At 39.7% G+C, this 16,698-nt stretch overlaps 1 protein-coding gene and 1 non-coding gene across 5 annotated transcripts; both read right to left on the reverse strand.

Moving 5' to 3' along the window:
* Nucleotides 1-840: 840 nt before the first annotated feature.
* On the reverse strand, nucleotides 841-912 carry TRNAP-AGG (transfer RNA proline (anticodon AGG)). The gene has a single exon. It is a non-coding gene; the product is annotated as a tRNA-Pro (tRNA).
* A 192-nt stretch (nucleotides 913-1,104) lies between these two features.
* CCDC82 (coiled-coil domain containing 82) lies at nucleotides 1,105-16,287 on the reverse strand. Of its 4 annotated transcripts, XR_011092066.1 has the most exons (9): nucleotides 15,897-16,108; nucleotides 15,079-15,631; nucleotides 14,214-14,433; nucleotides 13,051-13,143; nucleotides 11,033-11,157; nucleotides 9,996-10,166; nucleotides 3,711-3,916; nucleotides 3,574-3,615; nucleotides 1,105-3,166 (listed from the first exon to the last, which is right to left on the reverse strand). XR_011092066.1 is itself a non-coding variant. In XM_068669703.1 (8 exons), the coding sequence occupies exons 2-8, from the start codon at nucleotides 15,622-15,624 to the stop codon at nucleotides 3,101-3,103; spliced, it is 1,407 nt and encodes a 468-aa protein (XP_068525804.1). In that variant the 5' UTR covers nucleotides 15,625-15,631; nucleotides 16,143-16,287; the 3' UTR covers nucleotides 1,105-3,100. The 4 variants fall into 4 exon arrangements, 3 of the variants coding, with proteins under 3 accessions (XP_068525804.1, XP_068525794.1, XP_068525814.1); XM_068669703.1 differs by lacking the exons at nucleotides 3,574-3,615; nucleotides 15,897-16,108 and adding an exon at nucleotides 16,143-16,287 and having other exon boundaries at nucleotides 3,731-3,916; XM_068669693.1 differs by lacking the exon at nucleotides 3,574-3,615 and having other exon boundaries at nucleotides 3,731-3,916; nucleotides 15,897-16,106.
* Between the last annotated feature and the right edge of the window lie 411 nt (nucleotides 16,288-16,698).

Below are 16,698 nucleotides of genomic sequence, written 5' to 3' on the forward strand. Positions count from 1 at the left end.
GGGAGGGGGGGGCAGGGGGGGAGTGAACCCTCTTAACACTACACACGGTACAAGTGCTAGCATTTACATACAGCCTGTCCTGGAAAATTTGACCTGAATTTTCACATAAATGTCTCTTCTAAACAATTTTTTCATTTCCTGTGGTGAAGATGAATGTAAACACGATGTCACGATACTTCACGTTCTCTGCCTTGTAGAACCTCTTCAGGTAAAACAGCAGCCACAAAAATATTATCACTTCCTCTAATCTCGGTGAGAGGAATAGTGAAGCCTGGTTATACACACACAAACATTTTGTCAGCCCCCTGCCAAGCCAGCTGAAGTTATCAGCTTCCTGCTGACACAGAAATCAGTGATGTCAATTCGAGGCATTTTCTTAGTCTCACTAGCATTTTCTTGGTCCAGCTAGTGATGTCACAGGCAAAGTCGGTGAGCCGGCGGAGGCACTTTCTTCCAAGAACTTTTGCATGACTGGAAAAAAAAAAAAAAAAAAAAAAAAAAAAAACTGCCTGCAAGAAAAAGAAAGAAGTAGCTCAGAGACTTTTTATGCAAATGAAGAGAAGGTGAGAAACATGATCTGGGACCGCAGAATGGCTGAGCTTGTTTCTCGCAGGGGAGCGCAGCTACCCTATACCTCTGACTGATGAACTGTAGGGTCTCTATCGGGGAAGGTCGGGAGGGACGCACAGGGAGCAGTGAGGGAGGAAGGGGACACCCCCTAGCCTGCCAGATCAGCTGAATCAGCCCTGGAAATCAATGGGGTGACAGATACTGCTGCCAGATTGCCCTCACATCCAATAATATTCCACCCCCCAGTTTGTGCGCTGGGGAGGAAAACAAGGGCTCGTCCGGGATTTGAACCCGGGACCTCTCGCACCCTAAGCGAGAATCATACCCCTAGACCAACGAGCCAACCATGCAAAAATCCCAGAATGAGCAAAACTCATCACTGGAATAAATTGACAATTTTCAATCTAAATGTAGGTGCTAATGAAATATTACAAATACTCAAAAAGCCAGAATTTCCCAAACTTTTTTTTTTTTTTTATTTTGGTAGTATTCAGGTTAGACGTGGCAAAATGAGAAACTGACTGTTCATTCCAACAGCTTTTTTTTTTTTTTTTTTTTTTTTTTTTTTTTTTTTACATAAAAATCATTTTCTAGAGCTTTCAGAAAATTCAGAAGGCAACAGAATTTAAAACTATTCTGAAAGGTCTATGAAAGTGCACACCATTAAGCGGTACAAACCCCATTAATTTCAAAACAGTTTTCTTTCATGAGAACACATTACACCAAACAAATGTCATTATTTTAGAGATACCAACAAAAGTGTACAAAAGAGATTTTGTTAACAGAAAGAAGTCAGGTTTTCAAGGGGCACTGCTTTTCTTAAAAGGGATATGTTTGAGATTGATTCCTCAGTAATTTTAAGTTGATGGGTGTGTTCCCACCAACAGTCCCAGAATAACAGGGATGGACAAGGAAAGAGAATAGAAAGCACAAGTTACTTCAGCTCTGGTAACCAGGGAGATAAATATAATATATAAAATCTCAGAATATTTACATATTTAACTGACAGTTAAGGTATGAAAATAATGTCTTCAAGTACAAGTTTACTTGAGGGTAAGTCTCATCCTCTTTACTGGGATTTTTCATCACAGTTTGTAAATCTTGTTACTTACATGATATAATAGAAAACTGACAGCATTGGCTCATTCTACCACCACATAAACCCATTGCTGAGTTTCAACACCTTAAGATATAAAAGTACTTCGTTACTTACAATTAATGCTTGGGAAAAAACTACTAAATGACGAATTTACAGTTCCTATGGAAAAAAGCCAGCAGATTCTGACCATGACAAGGTACATGTGGCAGTAGTTGCCCACCCAATCAGCATGTGACCAGTAACGTGGCATATCGAGCACGAGGAGTTCTGATGGACAAATACCTGAAAAATCAGGCTTCTTTAGTTTTACTTCCGAGAAAGCAACTTGTTAAAAAAATCAGGGGAGTTAATGGTATCGTCCCTTTTACCAAACTGCTCAGCCACAACAGACTAATAAAAGTCTGTGCATACAGAAAGATAAGAACAGTCCCTAGATGGATTCAAAACCCTGTGCCCTGCTCCTTCTTGTAGGCTACATATAATTAATTTTATATGCAGCACAAAGTAAAGGGACAGAACGAACCATATAGCACTTAACCCTTCCCAGCTCTTCAAAAATCTACTCCCCATGCCCCACGGTAAGCCATGCATCATGATTCTGAGTAACTCCCACTTTCTGTTGTCAGATCATGCTGGAAGAATTCTTGCTTAGCTTGCACAGCCGCGCTAATCCATTCTCTTAATTGTTTACTTACTGCAAGTTGTTGCCATTATGTTTGTACAACATAATTTGACATTTGAAATCTCAGTAAGTTGTCTCAGTTGTGTATCAGAGACAGCATTGTGGGCCCAAGTGTTCATTTAGATGGCTAAGCCAGACTCAGTCGGTATGACGCCTATAAAGTGACTCATCACCTAGTCTCTAAAGAGAGGAATGACTATTGTGCTGCAAATGTAGTCAGAACTGCAGAATAGTTCCTCTGTTGCCTTGCAACAGTCTACAGTGATACCTCAGAGGGGAAATAAATCCTTGCATTTGGGTCCTTTTCATCCTAACTATCATTCTAAGTGACTGAAGGTACGATGCAAGTCATATGTTCTTGTGTAACATAGCCTCATCTTCCCAAATATCCCTACTTGCAAAGGTCTCAGCATCTCCCACCCTCCCTGTGATGCAGCTCAGTATAGGTAGACAGAAGATTTATTTCACAAAAATAACATCTCAGTATCTCTTTACTTAAGAATAAGAGGAAACTTAGAGTGACCTGTGCAGTAAGACTGGGAAGACCCATTTGGTAAAACTTCGGGTTATTATTTACACAGATGAAAAGAAGATACAGCACATTCTTACACAGTGGTTTACAGACACGTGGATTTAAGCATAATACAGCCTAAAAGGAATACTGAAGACCAGGCAGAGATAAAGTGCACGCAGATAAAATAGGTCATTCAGTTCTTTACAAGACGTCTTTCAAAGAGCTATATGACCACTTAATCCATTTTTTCTTCTTGGAAATCATCTGCATCATTCACGTAGTTTTCAAGATCATTGTATCTCTGCAAATCAAATAGAACTTGTATTATTTGATCAAGGTTTAATAACTGAATTACACAAAGAATGCTTTTTGTGTTTTTCTTCAATACATTAACAAGCATGCCAATAACAACTCAGAAGCAAAGATATCTAAAAGCTTGTTAAAAGCAACACTACTCCAAGTTGCCTTAAAATACTTCATAAAGCATTTCTGAAACAGCCAAAGTACTCCACGTAAAGCGAAAAGTATTCTTGCTGTGCCTCATGTACATGTTTCCAGTCTTCATGAGTTACATACAGCTTGAGTTTGTTGTGTTGCTGCTTTCAGATGAAACAAGAGCCTGCCCAGCTCAGCCCAGAGATCATGCAGCTGCCAAAAAGCTTAATGTCAGAAGCTGATAGAAACCGTACGTGAAAGCAGCGGGCATACCATTTGAGAGACTCGATCGGCAGAAGCAGATGAATGGTTAAGCTGAGTTCTTATTATCAAAGACCAATAATTCAGAACTTCACACTTAAATGAAACGTTTTATCTCAGCTTTATTTTGTCTCCTTGAAAAAGGATACATCAGCTAACTCAGTCATACCTCCTGAATCCACCCTGTGTCTTCCAGGTGACTGAACAGCCGTTCGACTGTGTCTTTAACTGGTTCATCCTCAACACCATCCAACTTGGTAATGGAGCTGCAGTCCACATACAACTTGTATTTGAAGTGCTTCAAATTATGGTAAACTCTTGTACGATTTGCACACACTACGCCAACCTTCAAAACCTAGACCAAAGTAAACACATTATTTTCTCAGGAAGGATGGTCATCATCTTGACAATATAATGAATGGCCAAGTCAGCCTACCTAATAAAATTTTATCAGTCAATCTGGAAACATTTTTTTTAATAATGAAATAAATAAAATCACAGTACATGGATAAAATCAGAGTAAAACCATGTAGTTTTCACTACCACAGCAGAACAACTTTGGAGCAAGCAGGCAGTCAGCAAGCCTAAACAATGGCAGCTTATCAGCACTGTTTTCTTGCAAAAGCTGTACACAGCCATCTTTATAACTACCATCATCTTTGTTGTCTCCTGGGGGAACTTCGTTACAGAATCACTGGCATTTTAGAAAATCATCATACTGTGAAAGCAGAGGAAGAAGAATTATTTGATGACTTTTGCTTAAAATGTAGTATACTTCTAGGGACAGGAATCAACAGTTCTAGCATTTTGTAGACTGAATAATATTCAGTATTTCTTTAGTATATACATATTAATACAGATAAATATGTGCACTGGCATATATACTTAATAAATGCGTATAGATTTCAAAAAAGGAATATCTGGAACCCCAGGTTTTATACAGTGCACATAGACTGGTTATAAGAATGTTCAGCAATCCCAAACTTTCACTAAGAGTATGTGAAATCGGGGGTGTGCATAGGGAGATGGAGTCAAAGTTCACCTACATTTCAGGACACCCAGCAATAGTAATAGGTGCACAAATTACTATTTCAACCCGTGGAGACAAAGACTATTTAATAAAAATATCTACATCTGGCTGGGTTTTGGAGTCAGGTTTTCTACCCTCCGAAGCAGGAAAATAAATACATTCGTGAAGAAACTCAGCTCCTGATGCACACAGGAGAAACCGATTTAGCATTACTACAAAACCCCCATAAACATCCTTCAAGGGCAGCATTGTTTTGGATTGATGTTTTGTCACATCTTTGAGAGTAACAAGCAGATAAATGGCTAAAGGTCAAAATTCTTTACGTCAATAATAAAAGCTGTGATTGTATTGCTATTTTGGATTACACGCACACATTTCAACGGACCGCATTATTTACTGCAAAATGATCTCTTCTGAGCCACAACAGTGATGCTCTTCATTGCTGCCATTGGCAATAATCTGAACGCTCTTTTAAAGTATTAGAAGGTTAAGTTTTAATCAATGCTTACATCCTGCATTTTCAGCAAACTTTCCTAAATGCATGACCAAATGTTTGCATCTGTGAGCAGTCTCCCAAAACATCTGGCCCACTTGTACAACCTAGCTCTAGCAGCATCTGCTGACAGTTACAATGATAGAAAAGCATACTTAGTTCTTATCATGTTTATACATATAAACGAAAAATTGTATTTATTATTATATACATAAATACATTTGAGTTTTTAAACATATTAACCAACAGCTCAGGTGATATAAACTGATCACCAAAGTCAATGGAGGCACTCTCACTTGAAAAGACTTTTGATCTGACATACATAGATGTCTATGAACTGAAAATGTAACCAGCTTGAGATAAAAAATGCTATAATTATAGTGCAATTGTCTAATGATCATGTGTGTTCATGTACCTATATGCAGCTCCATTTCCTACTCACACCCAAAACTGAAAAACTAAGGCTTATGTTGGGTGCTACAGTTGTTTCTAAAGTGCAAGACCTACTAATCAAGGCAAAGCCTTGACTGATTCAAACTTGCAGAAGTACCGTTTCAAACACTGAGACGATCAAAAATGCGATGTGGTGTTTCACTGAGTGTTTCACAGCTTTTTAAGCATTCCAAGCAACGAGGTGCGGTCCAAGCAATGAAGTGTGGCATCTGGAACACGGTTTGATCAGATATCATTCTGCATCAGACCAAAACTCTGCCTGGCCCAGTTTTTCCCGTTACAACAGCTACCAGGAAATGTTTAGGAAGTTAGTATAATATACGGGACGTACACCATAATGTTTATGGTGTTATCATACAACTTGTAGCAGTCAACAGTTAAGACATTCTGTATCATCTCAGCTATCACATTCCATAGCATAGAAGGAGCTTCCCCAAGAACCTGTCTAATCCCTTTTGGGACCCAATTACAGTTTTTGCCTCCAAAGTGCCTTGTGGCAAAGAGCTTCATAGTTTATTTATGTGTGTGGTGTAAAGAATTCCCAGACTGGAGAGGTGCCAGAGGAAAACAGTTAAATATCGCATAATGTCATTACGCATTGTGTTTTTAAAGCAAGGAAGATCGTCTAAAAATACAAGGTTATTTCAGAATGCAGCTTTGGAAAGAATCTCAGCACTGTACACATTCTAATTTTCTCCGCTCACAGTTCTCACTGACTCTATCCTAATGCTTAACTTATCTGCTCAAGCTGGCCATATCAGCCAAAGTGGTGTTAAATCACTTTGTACGGAATGCAGGAGCATAGCCTGACAACAGCCTAACACGTAGTGACTGAATTCATGTCCTCTAAGCACAGATATAAATGGAAATACAACGCCAAGACCGAAAGCAGAAAACAGGTTATAATCCAGGTGACGCAGGAGCAGAGAAGTGTAGGGGACACCAACAACTCCAAACTGTTCGATTCTCCCTGACCATGGAGGGCTGGGAATTGGCAGCTCCTCACAACGATCACTGCAAGCCTAAGCAAAACTGGAACAGCTGTTTCTCTTCAGGCCTATTGGCAAAGCAGAATACTTCAGAGATGAGAGAAAAGGAAAGTTTTATGCAGAAGAGGAGGGTTGGAGGTCTGTTTTTGTTCTCTACACATCCACTTTTCTTGAGTATTTTCAAATAAAACTTTAGAAATAGTCCAAATATGTATTTCCAGTCAATTTGATCTGCCAGTGCTGATCTGCCTCCTTTCAGTCAATTATTTTCCTTGCAGTGCCAGTTTTATGTAGCTCTGTGTGCCCTTTTTGTTCTTTCTTTTCCCTCAATTGGCAGGACAAGTTGATCAATGCACTGCCAGAAGAACTTCAAAGACAACTTGAGAACAGTACGTTTAACAGCCTCAATTAAAGGTCACCGTAGGAATAGGAATGTTGCATTAGCAAGCCATTAGTAAAAATTACTGGAAAGTGCTCAATCACTCGCTCTCCCGGGTCTGTTCTGCAGCCCCTGAGCTCCACTGAGCATGCACGTAGCAACCATCTCACCAGATGCTGGGCTACACAGCATAAAGAAAACCCTCGTCTTGTATTGTTAAGCTGAAGAGGATAAAAATGAACCAGCAAGTTAGTTTAATATTCAGTAGGATATTTCAAGTGTTTTCCACAGTGAAAAACAGCCAATATAGGACAACATTTGGGCAGCAGTGAGGGGGTTGCTACTGTTATTTCCACAGTTAAAGTGGAAGTTGAGTAAAGATTAAATTCTTGTGCTAGTTCGCTTCTTTCTGCATAGGTAAGGCACATATTTCCCATGCAAAACTGTTTTTAAGTTAGTGATCTTCCTGACATATGGGTCTGTAAATGTAGAGTAATGACTGTACGATGGTCTGCAGGAGCCGTGCTAGTATGACTGCTTCCCCACATCCTAAATGCTTGGTATTTTCCTTCAACAAATCAGGGGAAAAGCCAAGCTCTCTTAATTATCATACACATGCACTCTTATCAAAACAGTATTAACGGCTACTGTTCAGCAAGTTCTGTAATCTGTTCAACCAAAAAAAAACCCCACACCTGTCAGTTACCTAGATTTACCTAGATTCTGCATCACATTATCATGATGACATAATGATAATCACACCGATGGCCCTCAAATGTCTGAATTAGAATATTTACAGAGATGCAAACTATCTAGGCGTGAGCTTCAGTAAGGTAAGCTTCCAGTTTATTGAGGGCTTCACTTTATTTTTCTGTAAGAAATCCTATTATATCCCTTTTCAAAACATGTTGTAAATACATCTTGTGCTGACACTTTTTTTCAGCAAGCACTGTGAAGAACTTCATCTGTATTCAGCAACTCTTTTACATGCACAAAGAAAAGGAATATAGCTTCTCCTGAAATACATCTCCTGAAAGAAAGAGATGTAAGGAGAAAGGCAGAAGCTGGATAACAGCTTGGTATGCAAACGCAACAATATTTTATCCTTGACAAATCACGTATTGAGTTCATCATAAGAGGTCATCAATTACATTACTTAGGAAGGCCACATGCATACATAATCATAACAATTATTGTTAGCTGTAAATTTTATGCTAAATACAGGGAACACCCAGGTTCTTAATATTCAAGCTCTTCCAAAGTCTCAGCTGTGAAATACAACAAAGTTGACTGCTCAAGTCATCAAGAATGGCTGCTTAGTGCAACAATGTGTATGTAACAACACAAAAGACATGTTTCATTCAAAAATTACAATTTAATCCAAAATGCCCTAGTAAAGACAGCTGGGTGAGAAAAAGATGCAAGATTACCTAAGTGGAAATGTTTTCTAGTTTGGACAAATTGTTCCAATAACGCAGAAATGAAAAAAAAAAGGTTCTACTAGAATGTACCAAAGTGGTTGGGAATAAGTCTTCTCGAAAGGAGATAAAGAATTTCAAGTGTCAATTCAACTGAGATCTCGAGATACTTTGTCCTGGGTGAATAGCTACATGGGAAATAGCAGATGTGAAAACATCTGAAGAATGAAGCAGTAAATCTTGACTAGGCTGCACTTGGACTGTCCGAATGACAGTGGCACTATTTCACTCAGTGTTCTGACCTACAGCAAACAAGAGCACACGGGCACTCCAAATGCTGCAGCAGTCGGCAGAGAATTAGCAAACCTAGCGACCCAAGGCAGAACAAACCTTACTGGCAACAAAGGAGAAAGCAGTCATTCCACAGAGATGATCGTCCATTACACATACAGTTACTTCTATAATGTTTCTGAAAGCTAATCAATGCATGACTCTTGCTGGGAAGGTCTTAAGGGCATTATAGGCACACAAAAAGGTAAAGGGCTTTCAAGTGATCTAATTTCAGTGAAAAGGCATTCTGATATTTAGAACAGATGTAACTCTGAGGCAAATGTCACTCCTGATTTAAAGCCTCAGGCTCCTGGCACGAGGAGATAGGATCTATTCAAGATTAAAACAAAAAAATAAGTCCCAGCATTTCTCATGTTCTTGGTAAAAACCAGGAATGCCAGACATGTTCAGAGCAACACTCAATCGTGTCTTTTTTTTTTTTTTTCTTTTTTTTTTTTACCACTAGAGCTGTTTCTCCCTTCTTTATAATATGCTTAGGATTTTCAACCTTCTATTGAACATCCTCTGCCAAAACAAAACACAAAACTACTTTAGAAATAATTGATAAGTGCTTGTATTAGTACCTCAGTTAGTATGTGAGTCTCCGTGTGTGCTCTCAGCCTGGCTGACACACAATTTCTGACAACCTCCACATGCACCACAAAAGACAAGCATGCAGAGGACACCCTGTACCTAGAGCATTTCCTTCCTGCCCTGGGTATGACTCAGACTGCAGAGATTTGAAACAGAAGAAACACTGAAGCAAATCTTAATTTTGGGTTGAAGGCAATAGTTTTCAATGAAACCTATCACATGTCCTGGAACACTCTATCTTTCTTATCCTGATGTTCAGCTCACAATTGGATATACTTAGTAGTACTTCATGCAGTGCTGTAACAGGTACTAACAGTAAGCAGAAAAGCTGGGGAGGAAACAGCACACCAATGACTGAGATGCAGGCAAAAACAAAGGTCATAAAAAAAAAGAAAAAAGATTTATTTTATTGATAAAAGTGTTTTTTTGAAGATACTTTTCAAGACCTCTTTCCCAAGATATTAGAAAGGACCAGGGGTATGGAGGGAAGCATCTATTTCTCCTCATTTTCACAGGAACTGCCTTCATGACTCCTACCTAGACCTGAGGCTATACTCCTCAAAACTGCAAAATGGTCATCGCATTTTAAAAACAAACAGGAGTTCAGATGTGAAGTACAGCAGCTTAACGCTTGCATCTGGCATTACAGACGTTACAGGTGCTGACTGGATTTCTATTTGTTGTATGATTTTCCGTAACACTAGACTAAGCTTAAAAATAATTATATAAGGTGCTTGTTTGGAGTTACCTGTTTGTCATCTGACATGAATTCATCTGCTTCCAAGGTTCTGCTATCATAAAGCTTTCCAGATAGTAGCACATTAAACTTACAATACCGATTCAATCCACAGGCATGACAGAACTTATTTGTTGGATTTTTCAAGACGATGCGAACATTTGGGTAACAATCCACACGCTCCTGAAAAACATTTTTCAGATAACATTAAAGAATCTCCATAAACTTGAATAGACTGTATACCCCTACTAGGGGTAAATAATAGAGTACCCTCTATTCGCACAAAATCAGCAGTAGAGAAAACCAAAAAGATTCAAGTGTGAAGTTTTTTAGCATTCAGTTGCAAACATGTACCTTCTTGATCACTTTCTAACACTTCACCCAGTTTTATTTCATTTAGCTTCAGGTCTACAAGACTGACTCCTGCATCCAGGCAGTTATTTTTCTTTCATCTCTCCCTCTGTTTTTATTTCTTCTGGGGCAGTGGTCAGGGCAACTGCATCAGTGGGCCTACCTCAAATAAATACTGTATCCCACCACAGTTCATACTGCATTACTGCAGTGATTACTAGGTCACCACAGCTAGAACACTAAGAGTATTCCAGTACTTCATATACAATGATTTTGACTAGGCTACTGTATCTTGGCTTCATATTTTTGAAGTAGCAGAAGATTCATTATGAACATACTGGTTTCTCTTTTTGTGGGAGGGGGATAACATTTTGTTATAACATTGAACAAATGACAAAAAATACTCTAAATACCATCTGCTAAAGTCAGCTGGAGAAGCATTCAGGTCACAGAGAACAAAATCTGAATGCTTATCTGAATGTTTATTGTGTATTCATAAACACACAAATATTGCTGATATTTGCAAGTATCAAAACAAGTTACATATGGTAAAGAGCAACGAGTCTCTTGAAATATATATATATATATAAATATATAGTGAGCATTGTGCCTTTATTGAAAATTATACTACCGAAAAAATCCGTCAGTAACTATATGATTTGGAGAGCACTTCACCATTTAAAGTAGAAGCTACGTACCTTGTACCGATCTTTCCAACGACTTCTGGAGATTAAGTTGTCAAGACGAGGCTGAACAAAACGGTCATCCAAATAATGAAGGGAGAGCAACATGTCTTGTGCATACTTCTTTTGCCTTGTTCCATCTGTTCAGCAAGAGTCATTACTGATTTGCTGACCATCATATGTTGTACAAGTTTCCTCAAATAAAATTTTCGAGGACATTATGCTTCTGCATACTAAGAACCATGAATAATTGTAATAAATTACTACCGAGTACATTTAGTACCGTTTTCCAGATAAGTCACACATGCATTTTTGATAAACTAATACATTTAATTATTTTACAGGTGTGTATCACAGGAGGTACACAAATAAACTCTACAAGCCAGGTTAAAGTGGAAAGCTGTCACCCCAAAGGTAGAAGTATTCACTCAATGCCATTTAAAAGAATTGAAAAGGAAAAAAAAATGTCTTGCTTTTTGCCCAGCTTATGTGAGGTGTTCATAATGTACAAGAGAAGGTTGTAATCCACGAAAACAAACTGCCGAGTAGCTTCCCAGCAGAAATTTTGACAGCTCTCTTCTCCTTCATCACTTCCAAGCAACACATAGAAATTGACCTTTAGCCTTCAGCAGCCCAGTCACATGCCTGGAGTTAAGCAGCATAAATATTTCCAAATATTTACTCAAGCAAAAGAAATAAACCGGTAAGATGAGTAAAACATGAGTATTCCATGATTATCTCCCAGATATGTGCTAGATTCCAGGAATTAACAGGGAGTTTCACTGGTGCAGGCCAATTCTTACTGTCTCAGGCTTCAGCACGTACAGAAAAACATTAATTTGTGCAGTTACCTTTCCTAATCTTTTAGTGGTGCTGCTATCAAAGGACAACTGGCTATCTAGCCTTTTCTATAAGAACAGTTAATTGTCATTATCGTTATAGCTACAATAATTACCATAAATCAGTTATACTGAAACCTTTAAAGAGGTTGTGCTAGACTTTAAAATCTTTTTCATAATAAAAAGCACGTCTATCACTAAACTAATTCAAACTTAATTCAAACTAGTTATTAGTATTAGGCTCTTAATTCAAACTAGTTATTTTGTGTTAACTCAGAAAAATCCATTCTGTGTTTTGAAAATATATTGTAATGCTAGGTGATGTTGTATGTTGCTCGTGGTATATAATATTCTTCTGAATACATCCTTTAACCTGCCTTCATAGCTGATATACTAGTAGCACCTCGGCAAGGAGTTAATAATTTTCTACAGTAGATACACTATGAAACAGAAGGAATGTCACATAGCATAAATCTGGCAAGATTTACTTTTCACTCTTCATAAACTTGTTGCACTTGGTAAAACAGAACAATACCTGAAAGAACCAGCAGTGGTAGCTGAAAGATGTTTTTAGTTGCAAGAATACACAGCCTTTACTCTAAAGCTTGTGGTGTGTTTCAGTTTCTCCATTCACCCTGATCTCCTGGTGACACCAGGAGTTGCCATTAAGGCTCACCAGGCCAAATCCCGAAAGCCACTTCCTCAACAAAAACAAGCCAGGAAGTGCCGACTGCAGTTGAAATTTGTTTTATCTCAAAGATCAAATATTAAAGATTAGGACACAGAATAATTGCCATAACTAAAATTATTTTTTATCTATCAAATTTCCCAGAAAAGACTACAAAACATGACATTTTGAAAAATCACATGACCTTGCGATCTTTCCACTAATTTGAAATTAATTTTGCTTTCATGCTGGAACTAGTACTACCAATCAGCAACACAGAAATACTTCCTTACACCTCAGAATGCCTTATGGGCTTAAAAGAATTAAGTCCACACACTTTTCCAAGATTACCCTACTCATTTCAGATAGATCAACCTTCTAAAGTTACAAAGCAGAAAAACTAGAAACAGATCTCAGGGATTTCAACTCACAAACTTATACTCTAACTGGGAGACCATCTTTTCCAAGAGTAAATGCCTTTGTTTGTTTTTGCATGCACTATTAAATTTTAAATGCAATTTACTTACCATACAATGAGTTCAGGAAAGTGTCATCAATTGCATTTATGAGAAAGGCCTTTACTATTCTTTTGAAGTGTACATAAGGACTACAGCGAGATACTGGAAAGAAATATGCAGAATTAAAAAAAAAAAAAGTATAAGCAAACTGACTGTCACATAATAAGTTTTTTTTTCCTCCATTATTGTAAATTTAGAATTTTAAAGTCATTTAAATATAAATTTAAATATAATGTTAAATGTCCCACATCAAAACCCCTTATTTAAGATCTTGCATTTAAATGTTGCTTCTCATCCCAATAATCTTAATGAATTTTAGCATGTCCTAAAGTCACACACGTCCTTTCATCAGGAGCCCAGTATAGGAGCTATAAACACAAACGAAAGAAAATAAATTGTTCTATGAATGGCAGGAAGCAATGCAAACAACAGAAGGTCAGGCTTATGATTTTTATTTTCCTAACTTTCTTTCAAATAAACCTAATTCTGCTCACATCTTTACTGGGGAACACATACCACAAATGCGTGTAACCATCTACATTAGCACTGACTACCCTGTCAGTACACACCTCCTCCTAACAACAAAGTATGCAAGAAGAAAACTAGCATGAAACTTCTGGTTCAAGTTTCTCCTCCATCCAGATACCAGTTTTCATAAAAGGAACGTGACCAACATGACAAGTGTTCTGACTCTGTGCAGCTTGTCTAAAACTGACCTATGGATTCAGAAAGCCCTACAGATCAGTGCTTCCAAGTCTCGCTGCCATAAATAAAAATATATTACAAACAAAACAAACTAAAAACAACCCACAAGCAAGACTCTTATGTCATTCTCCAAGACAAAATTGATCCAAAATTAACCCATCTGTTAACCTATCTGCTCATAGGTAGCCTCATTCTAAAGCAGACTGACAAAAAATAAATAAATCTGGGCAATAGAGCTTCTTGTCCTCTCCAAATTATACCCTCCCTTTAATAAGGTACTGAAGGACTGTAAAAGTTGACTGTGGAAACCACAAGCACTTTCACAAATGAAAGCTGTTCAGGAATTTCTGCTTTTGAACTATCATATTCTATTACACAGTATTATTTTGTATTTAGAGCCCATAAATATTTATTGCAGCACTAAAAACAAGTTATAAATATAGAATTGTAACTAATTTTGATCTTACACTGTGGGATGTAGTATGCCAGCAATTCACTATTTGATGTATTTATTTCTTTTTGTTGCCTTTTTTCAGTCTTTACTTGCTCTGTGTCGTCATCATCACCTTCTTCTTCCTCGTCATCAACTATAAAGTCTTTCAAGCTGTCACTGTCAGTTTTGCTTTCTTCTGTTGGTGTGAGGTTACAGAATGGTTCCTCTTCTATTTCTGTTTCACTACTGGTATCCTAATTAAATTTAAAAAATATATTTCAAAAGCAAATCAAGAATTTTTAGTATCTGCACTAACAAAATACTACATCTACGGGACCTTCTAATGACCATAACTGTTAACAAAAAATAATGCATTTCAGAAAATCCATCATTCTGTACTACATGACAATTACTTTCTGCTTTAAATCAGCAATCTCCATGTACCTCTCTCCAGTCAAACAGACTGAATAGGAATTAAGTTAACATGAGATTTCTAAGGTGCTTTAACAGGTACTTTGTTTCTTGATTAAGAGTAATCTGATAGTCCTCTCACGTCTCTTCTCTAAGGAAAAAGGAATATTAAAGATATTTTTCCCCTTCTGACAACATAGAGAAGAGTGATACGTGCATTCTACGCTGCTCAGTCATCAGAATGCCTGAAAAAGCAAATGAAAGGGAATTCTTAAATCCCCAGTGACAAAAATTAAATTAGATCTAAAGGTTTTCAGCACTCAAAACTGTTATTTAGTTAACACGTGACAACTGTTGAAATGTGATAGGATTACTGATTTGTCATGAATAAAAAACAAAATTAAAAAATCCTACTGATTGGTATCTATTAATTGCCATCTTCCCCTACATTTAGTGGTGGAACTGAAGCTCAAAGATAAAATTCAGACCTCCCAATTTTCACTTGCAGAAGATGTCCGAGATGCTCTTTGTCTTGCAAGAGCATTCAATTTTGCCACCACTTTCTGTTTCCTGCTAGTAGAAACATTTTCCGTAGGGCAGGTTTTATCAGGCTGCTGTTCTTGGGAACTCTCATCTTCATTAATTATACAGTGGCGTTTGGCAAAAACTTTCCTAACAAGGATATCACTGTCCTCGCTTTCATCGCTGTCGTGCAGTACCGAGCTGTTCAACCTCTTACGCTTCCCAGGCACAACGCATTCATCATCTGTTATTTTCCCGCTGTGGATTTTCTCTTCCTGATCCGAAAAGCCATTCTTCAGAACAGCTTCATCTTTTTCGCCCACTCCATCCTCTGACTCGGTGGATTCCGTGGACTCTTCCTCCTCGGAGGTAAGCGAGGATTCGTCATCGCTGTCAAACAGCAGGCGCTCCCTCTTGGTGCGCCTCCAGTCCACGCGGGATTTGGCTGACAGCTCCGTCCCGGCCGTCTTGTTTCTTGTTTCGTACCTCCTGACACCTGCTGCGGCCTCCATCGGGAAGCTGTGACAACACACCACGATACACACCGGTGAGACAACGGACCTGTTACCTTATCCCAAAGGATGAGGGCGAGCTGGCACATTTTACCATGTAAAATTATAATATTTAACGAGACCATTAGTGAGACACGCAGAAAACATCACCGCACCACACTCAGGACTTCTGAGGAGCGCACACCTTCCTCAAAACACACACACGAGCAGAAGTACCCCCACCCAGCCCGAAAAAATTGAAAAAACCTTTAAGTATACCCCCCCTCCCACACCGGCCGAGGCAGAGTGCTCGGACCTGCCACCTCAGGCCTCCCCCGGTGTCCCCACCGGGCCCTGTCCCCCCCCCCCGGTGGGGCTGGGGCGCCCCAACGGGAGCCGGGTCGGGCCCAACGGGGCCCATCCCTCTCCCCCCGCCGCCACGGCACAGGCCGATGGTCCTCGTCGCGCCCTGTCGCGCCATATCGCACTATATCGCGGCATGTCGCGCTCTGTCGCGGCCCGGCCCCACCGTTAGTTACCGAGAGCGGTTCCCGCGCCTCAGCGCGCGCGCGGGCGGCCGAAGGGAGATCACCGCCCACACCCCGCGCTCCGCGCACTCCGATTGGCTGCCGCCGGCTGTCACTCAGCCCCCGGCATGTTTACGGAAGTGCTGGCAGGTCATGGGGGAGGCGGGGCTGTCACGTGGTTTGCCCAGGGTTCGCGGGTTGGAGACCCGGAGGCCGCGGGTTCGAGTCCTGCCCCCGCCCTCAGGTCCCTGCCTAGCAGGCGGGGTTAGCACCGGGATGTGGTGGCTCGGTTGTGATCGCGTTTCAGCTTGGTGCATTTGTGTTTCTGAGGCTCTGTGGGCTTGCTAGGCGTGGGGCAAGAGGGATTCTGGTGGCCACTGGCGGCTGCAGGTCGTAGAATCATTCATATAGAATCACAAAATGCTTGGGCTGGAAGGGACCTTAAAGCCCACCCAGCTCCACCCCCCTGCCACGGGCAGGGACACCTCCCACCAGCCCAGGTTGCCCAAAGCCCCATCCAGCCTGGCCTTGAACACCTCCAGGGATGGGGCACCCACAGCTTCTCTGG

The sequence above is a fragment of the Anas acuta genome, chromosome 1 (assembly GCF_963932015.1).
Source record: "Anas acuta chromosome 1, bAnaAcu1.1, whole genome shotgun sequence".
Classification (NCBI taxonomy): Eukaryota; Metazoa; Chordata; class Aves; order Anseriformes; family Anatidae; genus Anas; species Anas acuta.